A 12,699-nucleotide genomic window follows, 5' to 3' on the forward strand; every position below is an offset into this window, starting at 1 on the left:
TCTGTAATATAATACAAAAAAAAGCAAAGATTAGACAAATACCATTTTTTTATTCTGTAGAGGATAATACAATCATCCTGCATCCCCTCAGATTCCTCTGGTCCCACATTTTTCTTTCGAAACACCCTCAGTGAATTATCAGCTTCAATCATCATCAGCCATTTGGAACACGCCAGTAGTGGATAAAGCCATTCATAATCTGCTCCCACAAGACTCCAAGGCTGCATGGTGCTTGGAAGCTTTTGACAACACTCAGTCAGTCATAGCTCTGCCAGTGGGGAATTCAACTAAGATCAATGAATATCTACAACACTTTCATTTTTGCTAGTCCACTTAATGTCAGTGATATCAGACTTCAAAGACAAGGCTCTTCACGAGGAAGATGAGGTGAGGTGAACCCCCCTGTTACTAACGGTAGCAGGAAAATCCTTTTAATACACCTTTTCTCACAGCTTTTGATTAAAAGGTTGGAGACAGGCAGGGAAATAAATAAATAAAGCCAGGTAATGTTGTATTCACAAAGACAAGGCAGGACTTTGATCTTGCTCAGGGACGAGGAGTAAGCTGGGAGCCAGAGACAGAGAGTGTGTGTTTGTGTGCACTTAAGTATATATATTGTGAGTGTTTGTGTGTGTGAGCAGGCAAAAGACAAGGCTGGGTAGAAAATGCGAATGAAAGGGAGAGATCTCATTAATATGAGCCCTATTGTTCCACTGTAACTCGGAGCACACGGGAAAAGCTAACAGAAAAATCATTCCCACCCTGTTGAGGTGACATTGTGGAAACTTTGCTACAAGTATTTCCTTAGCAAAATGCACACTCAGCTCTTTTGAGTTCATGAATTAATGTTATAGCTTGCAGGTACTGTATACACCACTTAAACATGAGGATGCCTGAGACCACTTTGCGATACTCGACAGACTGGAGGGAAATAAAGTATAGAGGGAAAAAAATAAAACTTTGATCCACTTGAAAGCCTAGTCTACCAGGACTAATGTGTGGTTGATAATGCATACAGCACTCCATACTGCTGCCAACCACAGTGGAGCATTTGAAGTAATCTGATAAAGCTCGGGAGGACCGACTGCCAGTGTACTCTCCTCTGTCGATGAGGAACGTAATCCTATTTTCTGCTGTTTCACTGTCATATGCTCTCCCACCTATCTGATCTTCTTCTAGCTGACAAGAGCAGCCTCACGACCTCAGGGCTGGAAAAGCAGCAGCAGTGAACACCATGTATGTGTTTCTCATGCATGGGGACTGATATGCTCTGTATCATAGCGGTTTCAAATATCAATTCATCAGCACCAGTGAGGAATACCAAGGCCAGACCAGTGTGGGAAAAGTCTATGTTTGTTTTTATATGAGCTGTGTCTTCCTGTGCTTTTTTCAGAAATAAATATACAGGTGACACCGTGTTCACTCTCTTCACTGTTGCAGCCATTACTTCTCTGCAGGAAACAGCTTTACAACCGAGTCCAATGAAGCAGAGAAACACAAGCCTCTGCAGACCTGTAAATATAGTGAAACCTAAACTTAATTAGGAATGCAATTGTTTGGAGGAGGATGAACATAAAACCTTACAGCATAATAACCGAGATATGACTGCCTGCTGCACGGTTAATTACTCTTGCTGATCAGTGTTAGTTTCAGGATAGTAGTACGAGTAAAAGAACAGTGCAACTAGTCAATACACAGTGTTTCCTTAAAGTCCCTAAAATAATGGATGAACTGTCAAAAAAGGGACCTGACAAGGACATGTTGTCAGAAGACTAATATCAAACTCCAGCTAGGCTCATATGCACAGTCTGTGATACAAACACACAACACTGAAATACTCAGTGTTACAGTTCCTGTTTTCCATCCTCTCATCAACAGCTCCCACTGATCACCAGGAAACAGCCAAGGGCCAGATGACCTAGAGCTAAAACCGTCTTGACCCCTATGACCCCCGGACAGCCGCCCACCCCACCCCTCCTCTTTCTGCCCCCCAGCCTTTATACTCATTACTCTACAATGTGTTTGCAGTGTGGTCATTTTGGAAAATCTGATGAGTCTCAATTTTCTCATGAATAACATGTCAGCGGATCAGATGAAATATAGAGATGTGTCTATAACATAAGGTATAACTACGAGCGAAAGCCAAGTTTTAATCAAATTACAACAAAGTAATTGGTAGCAGCTATAGAAGTTATTTTGGCTTGGAATAGGGACATAAAAAATTATGTTAGAGAAGAGAATTTGTTCAGTCTTTACAGTCATTTTTCACTATCACCTTTCACAGACAATCTGTGATAGTGCAGAAATACAGAAGGAAAGAAAGAAAGAAAGAAAGAAAGAAAGAAAGAAAGAAAGAAAGAAAGAAAGAAAGAAAGAAAGAAAGAAAGAAAGAAAAGACCCATTGCTTTAGTCAATCATAAACAAGAGCTCCAGGGAAGGAGTTTGGGTGGAGTATCCCACTTTATTGATTTTAATTCCATTAATACCTTGTGACTGGCTGCTTGGCAGACTCTCCCAGGCCAGTGCCCATACATGTCTGTTTTCATAGTGGATTTGACTGGGCTCTCTTATCGGCTGGCAGCAGGCAGGAAAAGGACCTGGAGACGGCCAACGATCCACCGCCCTGGCAGCCAGGGACTGCATCTCTGCAACAACAAGCTTCAGATCAAGTATGATTAATGGAGGCAGCTCCAACTGGTCTGTGTATGAACACTGCACAGTGTATGAGATCACTTCTGTGTGTCTGTGAGTGAGTGAGTGAGTGAGAGAGTGTATGTATGTGTGGGTGTGTATGTGTGTGAGGGAGAGGTACTCCTTACTTTCCTGGCACCTGCTGCATGCTGCACGAACATCAAAATCCCCTGCATTCAGCAGTCAACAACAATCTGAATGGATGTTATCAGTCATGCCATTACATATTTGCATCAATGCATTTTCCAGCACTTAGATCCCTCCAGCAGCGACCGAATATATCCAGCCATTAACGCCCTCCCACTGTGCATGAGTGCCACGTGCCTGCCATTTTAAACTCAGGCTATTATTATTATCACTATTATTTTAGTCAGATCCAGGATCAGAGTAAGTGAGATGCTATACGTTACAGTCCTTGTCAGTTCGCACTAGCTCGTGCACTGTTGCCTGGTTTTCGGGTTGCGTGGAAACTAAAGAAAAAAAAGAAGGCTGCACTGAGCTGAGCTCTGAACTGTACGAGCATTTACCAGTAGCGCGTCCGTCGAGGTTGCCAGAGCGGCTGTGAGCGCAAGTTTAACGAGCTGCAAGAGGAGCTGATGGACGCGAGGCAAGAATATTGACCGAACCGGTGCGAGGAGCGCTCTGATGTCGCTGCAACACTTTAATGTGAGCACTTGGATGAGACGCGCATCATGAGAAGCAGAGGGAAAGCGGCAAAGACGTGAGTGTGAGTGTGTGTTTTTTGTGATATTGCACGCACCTACTATTTTTTTTATTTTATTGTTATCATTATTCCATAAAATAGCGAGTGTTTGCTGCTTCTAGAAATAATGTGGGTTTCCAAACATGATTGTTGCTGAAATCAAGTTGAAGGTGGCACTGACTAAAACAGGTTGAAAGACAAACTTATCAACACGAGGAGCCCTCCCTATCTTCCATCAGATGCTTGTTTCTTGTGAGTAGAAATTAAAAAATCTGCAGAGCCAGCTTCAATGTTGACTCTTAGATGGACCGAGCTGGTGTTGTGATTAATTTCATATTTGAAGTTTTAAACTAATTGGATATTGGTGGTGCAATATAAATCTGCCTAGTACATTGTGTTTTTTTCCTGTGGAACCAAAAGAGCATCTCTAGGAATTGAGACTGACACTGAGTAAGGGATCAGCGGTGGAGGGGATGGAGCTAAAAGCATTGAAACATGATTACAGTTGCATTAAAAGTCTGCGTTTCAGGTTGAGGATGACAAGGATGTTTTATTTTCCCTCCCTGTCATCCATACCTGCCACTGATAATTAGAAACCAACAGCTTATCTACCATTCATGCATTGCCTTGAGCTGTGATGCGATGCCATGCAAAGGTCAGATTCCCACACACACAAACATTACAGCACAAAACACATTAACATAATAAAGTAGTGCTGCATTTTATTCCGGTTCAGTCCAAATTACTGCTTCCCATGCAAGTGGTGCCAGAGACCTGTCAGCATAGTGGTGACAGCCATGGATTTATGAAGTGAGACTGACGCTTGGCTGCATAAGCACTATATATTTATTGTGTATATTAAAAGCAGGGGAGTTATTTATCACAGAAGTGACTTAAGGAACACTACAGACGAAGACCTAATCTGATTTAGAGGTTTTGGATTTATTGTACACTATGCTACTCTGAGAGGAGTTATGTTAATTTTAAGGGCATAATCCGGCTCAAATGTTGTCAGTCATATGTTCAGGGCTGCAACTAACGATCATTTTCATTATCAAATAATCTATCCATTATGTAAACGATTAATCGATTAGTTGTTTGGTCAATAAAATGTAAAAAAAATGCTGAAAAATGTCAATCAGTGTTTCCCAAACCACAAGATGACGTCCTCAAATGTCTTGTTTTGTCCACAAACCAAAGAGAGACTCAGTATATTGTCATAAAGGAACCAGAAACATTAACATTTAAGAAGCTGAAATCAGAGAATTTTGACTTTTTTTCTTTAAAAAACTACTCAAATCGATTATTCGATTATCAGAATAGTTGAGGATTAATTTAAACGATTATTGTTCGATTAATCGATTAATTGTTAGATATGTTTGAAAAGTATGTTTTGAGAAAAACAATATATGAATCTAAACCACACTGGTGCCCCACCCTGCTCCTCATTAGGTCTACAACCCCCCCTTCTGTATCTCATCTGCAGGCAACTTGTTTCCTTCCTCTCCCTGTTATTCCTCCACCGCCAGCTGTCCTCATGAGCGCTCCCTGTGCTTTACTAACATTTGCTCCTTTCCTCGATATCTCATTAGTGTCACACACTGTTCTCTGGGTTGTAATTGTAATGTTATACCCCTCTTCTCCGTAAATCCCCCCTGATATCATTCTTTCTCCCGCAACCCCCCCCCTGCGCTTTTGTGTCCAATTTCCCTCCTCGTCCACATGCTTTCTCCTCCTCTGTCACTATCCCTCTATACTTCCTCTTCCCCACCATTACCTCTCGCTAAAATACTAGGCTGGCACGCCATGTGACAGGAAAAGTACAGGCTTTTACAGGAGCAGAACGTCACCAGTTTAGCTGAAGCGAGACCTTTTATTTCCTTGGGTGTTAAACTGCATCTGTCATGATATTATACTGTCTCTTGCACCCTGTTGACACTGTGCTCAGAGGGAAATCCTTTGGAAGTTGCTGTGCCTGGCCTTGAAGATGAATGTGTAAACATCTCGTGTTTGAGGGAGGCAAACTACAGCAGTCAGAGCTTAATAGCACAAGCTTCATCTGTGCTTTGCTCTTGTGCATCAGCCCCCCTGCCAAAGGCTCATTATTGGGATTGTCTGGCAGGCATCTCTTAAACTGGCGTAACACAATGAGTGTTATTAGCTGTGTCTCGTAGACAAATCATCTGTCCCCCCCTCACACACACATGCACATCACCATTGCCACAACACTCTGTCCTCTACCCCCCAACGTCATGTGATACTTAGAGGTACTTTGAGATCGATTTCATTTTTTAATCTTGGTAAGCGGATCTTGGCCAGTCTCCAGCCATTTTGTAAAAAATGAAGAAGTCTGGTTGAACCCTGCGGTTTCTTCTCGTCTCGAAGAAGACAGGCCATCACATTGTCTGTTTTGTCTGCCTTGCCGCTGTTTATAGCATTAGCATTTACCCAAAACAAAAGGATTGGGTGGCCAACACTGATGCTACACTGACTTAAGGAGTTTTTTCCTTAAGAGGATTAGTAACAGGATAGGAGGTAGCCCTGATCAGCTATTAATGAAGTGTGTTAGGGTGGGTAGACCTGCCATTTTCAAAGGCTTACAAACAAAATATAAAGTGTAATTTACAGGACACACTGACATGCTTTTACCTCTGTGTTATTCAAACTTTTGTGTAAATTATCTAACACAACTGCACAGCTTGAAAGACATCAAGTCATAATGGTCACAAAATGTTGCACCAGAATGGCTTTAGAAAGCACTGGAAACTTGATATGTATTCACATATACAACTTTGTTAGATATACATATATATGTTGTTGGTTTTTATCATTTGATGGGAACATTTTGTTCCTCATGGTGTCACATCACTATGTTAATGCCAGTCTCTGTGTACGGAAATAGCCCTGCACTGCAGGGATGTCAATTATAAAAGAGGCACAGTGACACCAAAGGATTTTCTTAGCTTGTTTATTGTGCTGGTATGAAGGAAACGTTTGATCCCCAGACTTTCTTGGAAATACAACAGAAGTGCAGTTGTTTCTGGCCACGACATGGTGAAATGAGCGCGCAGCTTTCCCGCTGCCTCCTCGCTGCAATTAGACAAGCTACTGCACCCCCCCGCTTCTTTGTTGAATAACAGTGTGGCCTCTGAAGAAGATTGTTAATTACCCCTGGTCTCTATGGCAAAAGTCTCTCACAGTATAATCTCTAATTCTCTTTTTTTCATAAGGTAGGCTTTCCAGCACTGCTAATGTGACTCTCTGCTTTTTTTTTTTTTGATGTTGTAGGCTCAACAGCTACTGGGGAGGTTGATGTGGACTTCACCCCATGCACCCAGGTGGTCCTTCCTGGAGTATGCTCGTGTCTCACAATGCCCCTACTTGCAGACTGGTTACTGCGCCACTCGGTGGTCATGTGTTTGCTGCTACACAGCCTGGTGCTAATGACCTTCTGCTTCCACCACGCTGCCACCAGTTGCTCCAAGAGCTGTTACTGCTCTGAGAGCGAGAGCGGCGGCAAGACGGTGCGCTGCAGCAACCTGCAGCTCACAGAGATCCCCCAGGACATCCCCAATGACACCAGACGCATGTACCTGGACTTCAACCTCTTCACTACGGTCCCAACCAATGCTTTTGAAGGTTTGTCCCAACTGGTTGAACTGGATCTATCACACAATGAATTAAGCCAGCTAGAACCAGGGGCGTTCCGAGGCCTGGGCTCCTCACTACAGTTCCTGGACCTTTCTTCAAATAAGTTAGCAAATTTTAACCCCGAGGCCTTTGACGGCCTGCGGGCTCGCGCCAATCTAACAAACAATCCGTGGCACTGTGACTGCAACTTACAGATGGCTCTGCCTCGTGTGGACCTGGAGCCTGCGTCACTGACGGGCATTGTCTGCCAGACTTCAGATCCAGAGGAAATAGGAGTTCAAGGACTTGCCTTCTTGCTGGAACCGGACATAGACCTATGTGTTGTGATGAAGAGGACTACAGATGTGGCCATGCTGGTCGTCATGTTCGGCTGGTTCACCATGGTCATCTCCTACCTGGTCTACTACGTCAGGGCGAACCAAGAGGACGCCCGCCGACATCTGGAGTATCTCAAGTCACTACCCAGCAGGCAGGGCAAGTCGGAGGAGTCTTCCACTATTAGTACTGTGGTATAGGGCTGATGGAGCCACACATGGGATGTGAAGTTGTAACCCACATGAAATAGGATGGAGCTACAACCAGCCGTGACACAGTCATCGTCGGTCTCAGGCAGTTTTTCCCAGGTGCTGTCACAAAGTCAAGATGGGCAATGAGACATATGTATGCCTGCGCAGGAAAACCAGGCTGAAACAACCCAGCCCAGATGAATAATTCATCTTCCGACGGCCCATTAGGAGTTTTTGTTGGCTGAGTTGATTCTATAGTCTGCGCAGTAAGGGAATAAAAGCAGCTGCGTGTTTTTGGCGAACTCCAAATATGGGCTACAAATGGGATTTATCCAGTGGTGCATGCACCTTGATGCACCTCTTTCACATACAGACGATCCAGGAGGCAACGTCAAACTATGAACGCTAGATGTAGTGGAACCACTGGAACTTTGTGTACTGTTTTCCATTAAAATCCTTACAGTATCTACCAGTATATAACAAGTAAAATGATGTTTTACATTTAAATCAGTGTTTTTTTTTCTTACTCACCCAACTGTATCAAAGAGAAGAAAAATATACATGCAGTTTTTAGAAACTGGATGAGTCAAATTTTTTGGCATTATGCATATTGAGCTCATTGTGCTGATGCATCAAAGGGTTCATCGGTTATTCTGTGAGGTGTTTGATAGTGGCTACTGTACCTGAGCTCCATACTGATGAGAACAACAGACCTCCAAGCTGCCTCTGTATGTTAAGACTATTTGACAAGAAACCTGCGGCTGTAGCTCACCTTCAGAACCAGTCGCATGCAGCCCTGAATGATTTATAATACAACACATCAGTACTCTACACTGCGCAATAAGAGACAAGCCTTTACTTTAAATTTGCCTCTTCCTTGATTTGTCCTTGTCATCCCATTAAAAGTTAAAGTCCATATATATCAAATGCAGGGCTATAGAAACTTGTAGTGAAGAAGAAACAGTCCAAAACTCACTGTCACCCAAGGGTGATGGAAGATTTTTTAGAGTCCTGATGGAAGCAAACTTTGTAAAAGATATTGCATCCAATTCCTGGTACAAGAGCCACACTTCAGTGCTGGAATATCTCCAAAAGCATATTGCTAATATTGGCATGCTAATCTCTACTCACAAGCCAGTAACCCTGTACTCAATATCATCTAACTGTTTGAAAAGGTCAGCCTGAGAAGCAGGGAATTAGAGGTAATTGTCGTGACATAAAAAGAGGGAGAGGGCGAGAGACTTCTAATCAAAACAGGGATGAGTTGTTCATATTCTGGTAGGAAAAGCCCTTCAGCAAACATTCATTACTGTCACCTCGCACAGAGTAATTAAAGGAACCCTCACGATGATACCTGGTTATCTAGAGAGAACTTCTGCCTCTGTGCTGTATTTCATCCTCTCTAAGCGCCAGAGGTGCTTCTTGGAGACGTATTGTCTGATGCAGTCACCGCCATTGGTTTTCCAAATAACATTTATGGGGCCATGATCTGTTGGTCCGTCTAAAAGAGCTGCAATTGATGTGAATCTCCTTTTTCCACCTGATGACGACAAAGACAACGATGAATTTATGTCTCTTCTTGGAAATCAATAATACAAAGAAAAGGGAAAATGTATTTGAGTGGAGACATAATTTAATCCACACCAGACTGCGCTCTAAGATGTGCTTTGATGTAAGAATAACCCAGTGCGGTCTTGAATAATGAAATTTGATGTTTAAGATGCAGGAAATGGTTTGTCAACAAGGATTTCCCTCTGTCAGACACACAAATGCCTCTAGAGCAGAGCGAGACCATTAAATGATTTATGATGGCCATAAAAAACACTTGGGCAGAAAGACCCATCATCTTGTATGACCCACTTCTTGAGGAGAAATTAAGGGAGAATGCCACGGGGGATCAGCTGCCCTCCTCTCTGCTGCCTAGCTTACCCTTGCTCGGGTAAAGCACTTTCCAGATGCCCTTTGGCTGCTCAGTGAGGGTCCAGAGGACTCATGGTGTCAGCCAATGTCAGCTCCACTGCATCCTCAAACTGCCTCCTTCCCAAAGGCAGCACTTGTTCTTTAAGGAAGAGACGGGCATTTTGGGAAATGTTGCTTATTCACATTCTTGCTGAGAGTTAAAAAGAGAAAATTAACACAACTCCAAAGTGTGTGTGTCTGTGTGGTAGATATGTAGAGGGAGCATTTATCTTAACTTCTCCTGCGCCACAGTTTCTATTAACAGACTGAGTTTGTTTTACAGAAAACAATGATATTGATCCTGACAGAGTTAATCTTAAGGAAGCCCTGGTACAGCCTCTTGTGACGAGCAGGAGGTTCAACAGTACTGAAAAATAGATGGTAAGCCTCTCTCTCTGACATTTCCTGCCACACACACACACACACACATACACAGCTCCCTGATAACAGAGTCTCACGGTGGCTTTGAAATCAGTCACTGTTAAGGAAGCCTCACCACTCGAGGAGATAAACATAAGGCCAGTAACAGACTTGTGTGTGTCCGTGCTTCCCTCGGCTAATGTATGTGAGTGCGCGCATTCTTTTGTTCACCTGTATGTACGACAGGTGTGTGTGCATGCTGGGAGTGAGGGGACTGGTAATGTTACACCTCTGTTCCCCAGCACACAGTAATGTCGCTGAGGTTAATTTAAATTTCAGGCCAGCTCAGCTTGCCCCGCCTGCTACCTTAGACACGTTACACTGGTGTGAGCATTACAACTGCTGGGTAATGGGACACAAAGTGGGGGATAAGGTGACGCATCCAATCCCACAGAGCGCAGCTCGGTTTGGGATTGGGTTGCAGGTGAAAATGTTTCCAAGCTTCGAGATCACATGGGGTCTCCCAGCAGGGGCCTGTCTGGGTTCCTGTCAGTTTCCTCTTTTAGCTTAAGAAGGTAAGTGACACCAAAGATTCTGCATCTCAGCTGAGTGATGGGAGTGGGTGAGTATCCCTTTTTTTTCTCGTTTGTTTGTTTGTGCCCCCCAGGTGGTGAACCGGAGAAGAAAGCCAGATGAGAGGAGAAAACAGTGTGTCAAGAACACAGACTCAGTTTGTGTTACACAGCTCCCCCTGTTGTGCTAAGTGTGTAAGTGTGAGTTACCATCACTTTTTCACATTAAGATTAGAATTAAGTGGACAAATACATGTTTGCACACATAAGAGGTGTACATCTGAAACAACACACCTGTCTAAGGTATACAGAGCCAGAGTCAACCATCGTGTTCCATAATAAGGGCTGAAAACATGACTACACTCAAAGTTGTTTAAGAATATACAGTATAAACACACTATCAGATACAATTATAAATTAAAGGGTATTAATTGGCACATATTCTCAATATTAATTAGGAAAGGAAACCTTTGCTCTTACTATGGGCTCTAACTATTTCAGTTCAGTATGTAGAACTATAGAACTGCACAGTGTTGGATTTATGTTTGAAGCTGCTCTGCAGGTCCAATCTTCCTGTAAATGGATAAATGACCCATAAAGCTTAACTGGCAACATATAAAATACACAGCTGGTTTCCTGTTAAATGTAGGCTACGTACTGATTCACGCTTGCACAGAAAACACAGGAATTTTAATGTGTTGGTCTAACCCAGGCTGAGTATGCTGATCTACGCAGCAATATAGTGAGGCTGTAAAGGAAGCAGGATGAGATTACATGCCCGAATATTGGCATTAGGCCACGATAAAGTGTTGGACTAGAATATCAAGTCAGAATGCAGCAGCTAAAGCTATCCATGGGTACCGGTATTGCAATAGTAGGTGTGCAGAGGGTAAATAGTCTATCAATGTGAAAGAATTTTGTTGAACATCATGTCTGTAGCAGCCATATGTAGCCTACTATGTAGAACTGCACAGTGTTGCAGGTCCAATCTTCCTGTAAATGGATACATTACCTATAAGCCTAACCAGTAACATATAAAATAAATGTCACTGTGTCACAACAAAAGGAGTTAATCTGTGGAACAACTGCAGCGATGAGCTGAAAACGTGTAACTTAGCTAAATTAAAAAGATTATTTATAAACAAAATACTGAGTTCCTATGAGACAGACTAGTGTTTTTGTTCTTTTGTTCTTTATTTTATGGACTGTATAAATTATCTGGAATATATTTTACTATGACTGTTTTTCATAACTTATTTTTTTTCATTAGTATTATATGAATAGCAGAAGAGGGTAGGACCAGAAATGTTTTTAACTTCTTCTTACCCCTTTTGAACATGACAGGCATCTTCTTTAGAGATGATGATTATTAATACACATTTATTCATTGTTTTTATTTTTGTTATTTTGCTTGTTTTGTTTTTACTCTTGGCATGTTCAATAGGGAAATGAAATGAAAATGAAAAATGAAATGAAATACACAGATGGTTTCCTGTTAAATGTAGGCTACGTACTAATTTATGCTTGCACAGAAAATACAGGAATTTTACTGATAAGTGAAATTAAGCTGACTCAGGTGTTTCGTATCTGAGTCAGATTTTTTGGGAATGGAAAGTCACGGCATCATCATATCTGTTGTGAAACTCTTTTCCGGGCAGGGTCCATTCCTGTCTGAACCTCCCTCCTCCAAGGAAGAGCAGAGTCGCAGTTTGTTTCAACACAGACAGGACTGAGCGGGTCCAGCATATTTCAGCCGAAACCCATTTCCTGATGCGTTGGATCCATAATTTCCTGAGAGACAGACCAGCTGAGCGTTGTACTCTTAAATCCCATGACACAATCAGCCAATAAAACCTGATTTCAAAAGAAATCTAACCCGGGATGTCCTGGTGGATTATGAGTCTTACTACGTAAACACAGCATCCTGTTCTTGGATCTGACCCAAGAACACTGATCCATGTTACGTTTAACCTTCCTAGTTTTGCAAAAAATGGGAAAAACCTAGCCAACAATCAGTTTTTGATACACAACCCGGTAGTGGCCATCAATAATTTTCAAGTGGGTTCAAGTGTTTAAGTCTGCAGGACAGATGTTCCTCATTCAAGCTAATGTTAAGATGAACTAATGCCAATTAATTTAAAGAGCTAAATCCTGTTTTGTACATTAGAAATAATTTACTTATTCTCTAAAATCAAGCAAATTTGATATGATCACAACATATCTTGTGGAAGTTGTGTTACCATTTTTAAGTGTCTGA

General features: G+C 42.3%; 1 protein-coding gene across 1 annotated transcript; it reads left to right on the forward strand.

The window, feature by feature from the left end:
• The first annotated feature begins 2,629 nt into the window (after window positions 1-2,629).
• On the forward strand, window positions 2,630-7,928 carry lrrc3ca (leucine rich repeat containing 3Ca). The gene is made up of 2 exons (XM_083994760.1): window positions 2,630-2,669; window positions 6,683-7,928. Exon 2 carries the CDS (start codon window positions 6,766-6,768, stop codon window positions 7,558-7,560), a length of 795 nt encoding a protein of 264 aa, XP_083850886.1. The 5' UTR covers window positions 2,630-2,669; window positions 6,683-6,765; the 3' UTR covers window positions 7,561-7,928.
• Window positions 7,929-12,699: the final 4,771 nt, after the last annotated feature.

Source organism: Trachurus trachurus (genome assembly GCF_905171665.1).
Source record: "Trachurus trachurus genome assembly, chromosome: 19".
NCBI lineage: Eukaryota > Metazoa > Chordata > Actinopteri > Carangiformes > Carangidae > Trachurus > Trachurus trachurus.

What these genes read in the sequence shown, in the direction of transcription:
- lrrc3ca (XM_083994760.1), top strand. Translation starts at nt 6,766, where the DNA reads ATGCCCCTACTTGCAGACTGGTTACTGCGCCACTCGGTGGTCATGTGT.